This window comes from Anopheles cruzii, chromosome 3 (genome assembly GCF_943734635.1).
Source record: "Anopheles cruzii chromosome 3, idAnoCruzAS_RS32_06, whole genome shotgun sequence".
Classification (NCBI taxonomy): Eukaryota; Metazoa; Arthropoda; class Insecta; order Diptera; family Culicidae; genus Anopheles; species Anopheles cruzii.
The window spans coordinates 61540683-61545191 of record NC_069145.1 but is presented as its reverse complement, the minus strand read 5'-3'; the positions used below and the strand labels follow the sequence as shown (position 1 = coordinate 61545191).

The following is a 4509-nucleotide window of genomic DNA, read 5'->3' as shown; positions in this document are numbered from 1 at the left end:
ACTATTCGTTTCCCAACCTTGATGGTGGAGAAGGTGAACATATTTCTGGCCAGAAACACTACAACACCGCATTTACAACCTCGCACTCCAGCGAATATGACTGCCAATGCACGCCGGCTACATTAATCAAGGATTTATTGTCGCTGGGGCCGCGTGCGTAATGGTCTCGTCCCTTGGAGAAAAAGCAATCAAAGCTAAAGTAAATACGCAAAGTTATAATCTAATTAAAATAATTACGATCATAAAGCAGACGCTGCGGGGCGGTGGACCGGTAGGGAGCTGGCGCTTACGATCAAGATGCTGGTAGATGGGTGGCTTGCACAATGGCCACAAACACAATTAGGTGGCGCAAGACGCCCTCCGCCTTCGATCGGTAGGACGATTGGTAGAAAAATCTACATTCACGCCGCTATGCTCACACCCGGCGCGATTTTCGCACCATCGCAGACAGACGGGCAGACTGCATAACTTGGATTAGGCTCACGCCACATCACACAATAGACGCGCATTCCGGGCGCCTGACTGACTGTTGGCCCCCCATTGGGACACTAATTGTTTTTACTGCTCCATCGCTAGCCCAAACCACCTTGGAGACGGGAATGGGTTAAGTTTGAGAGTTACGACTGGTTTCTGGGCACAAAACTATGTCACCTTCGAAATGCTTCGGTTTTAAGATTTTATTGGACAGTTTTAGTAACATTTAATAGAAATCTACCCAGCGGGGCCACTTCCAGTGCTGAATGATTTACTAGAAAATTAATGCTGCTACCGTCGATACAATGCCGTCTGCTTTCAGGTTGTGTGGGGTTAACTATAACAATAACAATTAATAGAAGAAACGATTTAAAACACACTCGAGCCCCGGTGGTGTGCGTTGGACCGCACCGCACCGTTGATGGAGAGAAGGATAATCTGGCCATTTCAATAAATCTAGCAAAGCATAAAGCTAGCTCTCGCCGCTGGTGGGTCGCTCCTCGGTGTGCTTCTCTGAGCCACCGCTGGTCGGCCGGTTTATCCGTCCGCGGGCGTGGTGAACAGTGGCTATGGAAAATCGAAGAAAATTACCAAACCCAACGGAAAATGGAAAGCGTAAATTAATCACCTCGTCCATTTCCAACGCTGGTGGTGGATGGTGAGGAAGGTTAGCTGGTGTTTCTTTTTTCGTGGACATTTGGGGGGCTTCACACGACGATACCGCTTGTGCTCCAAATTGTCCGGTTGCAATCTACCAGTAACGGAATCGATGTTGCGAACAGTTCCGAACGAATCGCTACCATTAAACCGGCCCGCAAACGCCAAGATGCATTTTTATGCATAAGCAAAAAGAAAGAAGTCTGGATAATTAATAAGTAGATAATTACAATTGATAGGGAGCTGGTAACTGAGCTCATAGTATAACATTATTTATAATTTATTATATTTTAACCAATCGAAACATAAGCATTCTGCAAACTATGCCAATACATTTCGTACAGTTCTCTTTTTGTGCTGTTGCTACAACTCTTGAATTTACTGTTAGATTGTATGCCAGAAAGTGTAACTGTGCCGAGTAAAGATAAGGAAAAACCAGCTTCGTCTTCGCCGCGTAATTTAATGCGCCGGAATTATTGACAACAAATAAATGTAATTAATCACCGATCATAAAACTGCACTAAACTCATGCCAAGCAAATCGGCGCACACCATCACAAGAAGTCACTTGCCGGCTCCCAGAAGGGGTCCCGGATTCGATCGGCACCGCACGCCACCTTTGGTTTATGCAAATAGAACATTTACTGCATGTCCTTTGTAGTAAAGCAAACAGTTTCTTTTCGTAATAATAATAACTGCTATTAATAATTAGGAATAGCACCTCTTTATGGACTTTTAACTGTCCCTCTTATGGCTACTGTGCCACTACAATGTCGAAGCTGAAACTGTGCTTCATTACTCGTTTCCTTTTACGAGCGATGATTATTTGGAAATTATTGCCCTTTACCTATCGCCGGGGATAACGAACGCTTATTGGGTGTAATAACCCGGTCCAAATGGCACCATCTTGGTACGAGTGGCAAGAGAGACTTTCTAGTTTTGATGATGTCGAAGGATATGATTGCGACCTTTTCTGCTTTACCTTCTCACTATCGATTGCTGGCTTAGCGATCGCCGCCTGCAAAAGTGGTGAATATTTATCACTTCAACTTAATCCACAATCGCAGCAAAAATCAAGAATAGCTTAACCCAGTCAATAAAATATGTGAAAATAACGTTAAAGAGAATCTTCCAACCAGAGAGGGAAGTATTAAGCGGTAGATTCTTGAGTAACTCATACAACAAAGAACTCTTATGACCACAATTACGCGAAATTATAGTCCACAATCAGAATTATGTGTTTACCGCCATTTAACTCCCAACCCGCCAGTGACGCCATTAGCTTCAAACATTATTTCCGACCCACTTAGCGAACCACACGTACGGTACAGAGCATGACCGCTGTTGGCCGAAGAACCTCAGTTCGTGAACTCGATGCGAAAGCCATGCGAAAGGTTCGAGGAGTTCCATGCTTGCGCCAGTGCGACAATTGACGAGACAACTGTTCAATTGCTTCGATTCGCCAGTAATGCGTCCAAAGTTGTCGGTGGAGTCCGTACACGCTGCTGGCACCATAACTCTTCTAACGGTTGACTCCGTGGCATGCTGGAACACTAATGCTGGATGGCAATTTCTCACGGTATATTACGGTCGGTGTCGTTTGTCATTTTACGTAAGTGTTCAGCGACCGCGCAGAGTCCAAACCGGACTCGGCAAGCATGCGTTTTTTTGCGCCAACCGTACACGCTGCCGGTGCTTATAATGATCCCGATCGTACGGCGTCTCTAGCGGGCGGGAGAGAAAATATTGTGTTGCTCTTGCAGGGACAGCCCGTTTCGGATAACATCGTGCAGAAACAATTGCCCGACATTTGTGTTAGTGGGTTAGTTTTTTTTTTGTGACGAGGGGTCAAAAGACCCAGTGTTGTTTTGGGTTATGAGTTCAGAGCATAAGGCAGCTTTGCGGCGTAGAGTTGAAACACCACGGAGCACAGGCCGGCGAACGCAACGCAGGGTTTTCGCAATCCTTTGGTCTATTCGCCAAAAATAAGGTTGTATTGAATGTCAGCACTAATGAGGCATGCATTACCTTATGTGTGCGAAAAAAATGGGTCACTTTCCGCTCGGTCTGACGTGTTCCTTGTGAACATGCCGCACACAGAACGCAGTTCAATGTACTTATTTAAAGGATATATGTATTAATGAATCGGTTAAAAAAGTTATTGTATTCGAGAAAGATACTATCCCCTTAATATTATAATGAATCGACTGAAAACTTCACATGTTGTACCAATTTTATTCTTCCAAACTGTCGCATGTGTCACTTGTCCTTCTGTGTTATGCCGAACTTCCAGCCCTGCTGTAGAACTCAATGAGTTGTGAAAACATTTCTTCTGCTCGCAATAAAACATTAAACCCCGTACCGGTTTTGATCCGCGGCCAAACCTTTAATCTGAACAATTTGCAAGTTAATGAAAAAGAATGGGTACAACAGAGAAGCGCAAGCGAAAGACTCAGCAAGACGAATCCAATTTGCGTTCCACTTAAGTCATTCTGTTAATGTGTTTTCTTGGCCTCTTCTTTTGTTGATGTAGGCTCTTGACCTTTCAAATATTCTTCAAGCTCTTCCTTGGTAAACATTTGAAACACCTGATCGGGAGTCATCGTCATAACTTCCACGTTCGTTGAATTCAGTTTCTCTTCCATTACTTGCTTCAGTGTGGTGAGTGCGAGATTGATTGCCTCCTTGACGGTCATTGTGGGCATATAACAATCCTAAAATCCAATGAAACGAAACGATTAATGTATCTTTAGAAAAGTTTACTTCCACAAACTTTGTGTTTATGAAGTCACCTGTAAATTCTGCTGGGCACCTTCGCTTCCGGAACCGATCGCCTTCGCATCGAATCGAATGTACGTCCCGGATGGGTCCATATGCCAGAGTTGTGGTTCTCCGTTTTCGATACCACCGAATAGGATGGCCACACCGAACGGTCGGCTCATAGCAGAATCCTCATCCCCATCGCCAAATTGAATGGCCAAATTCGACACGGCCTGCGCACACGACTCCACCGACATCCGTTCATTGTACACAAACCAATGATTCTGACACTCTAGCCGAGCGCGGTCCAATAGCGTCCGTGAATCGGCCATCAAGCCCGAGGTAGCACAGCCGATGTGACGATCTACTTCTACGATTTTCTCAACCTTCGTCGGTTCCATCAGTGACGAGGTGATTCGTTTCTCTACGGCCATCACAACACCTGCGGACAGAATGATAAGAAATTGTAAGCAATGCTGAAGCCGGATTTATGAGCCGGGTGGTTTGTGTTGCCCTTACCCTCCGGTGTACATATTCCGATGGCAGTGGAACCGAATTTGATCGCTTCGATTGCATATTCTACCTGAAACAAGCGGCCCTCGGGGGAGAAGGTGTTCAC

At 45.2% G+C, this 4509-nt stretch overlaps 1 protein-coding gene across 1 annotated transcript; it reads right to left on the bottom strand.

Moving 5' to 3' along the window:
- Positions 1 to 3563: 3563 nt before the first annotated feature.
- LOC128270740 (proteasome subunit alpha type-5-like) lies at positions 3564 to 4509 on the bottom strand (the record flags this gene model as incomplete). The annotated part of the gene is made up of 3 exons (XM_053008155.1): positions 3564 to 3844; positions 3923 to 4332; positions 4410 to 4509. Coding segments are annotated over 3 exons (729 nt in total), but the record flags the coding sequence as incomplete, so codon positions are not given.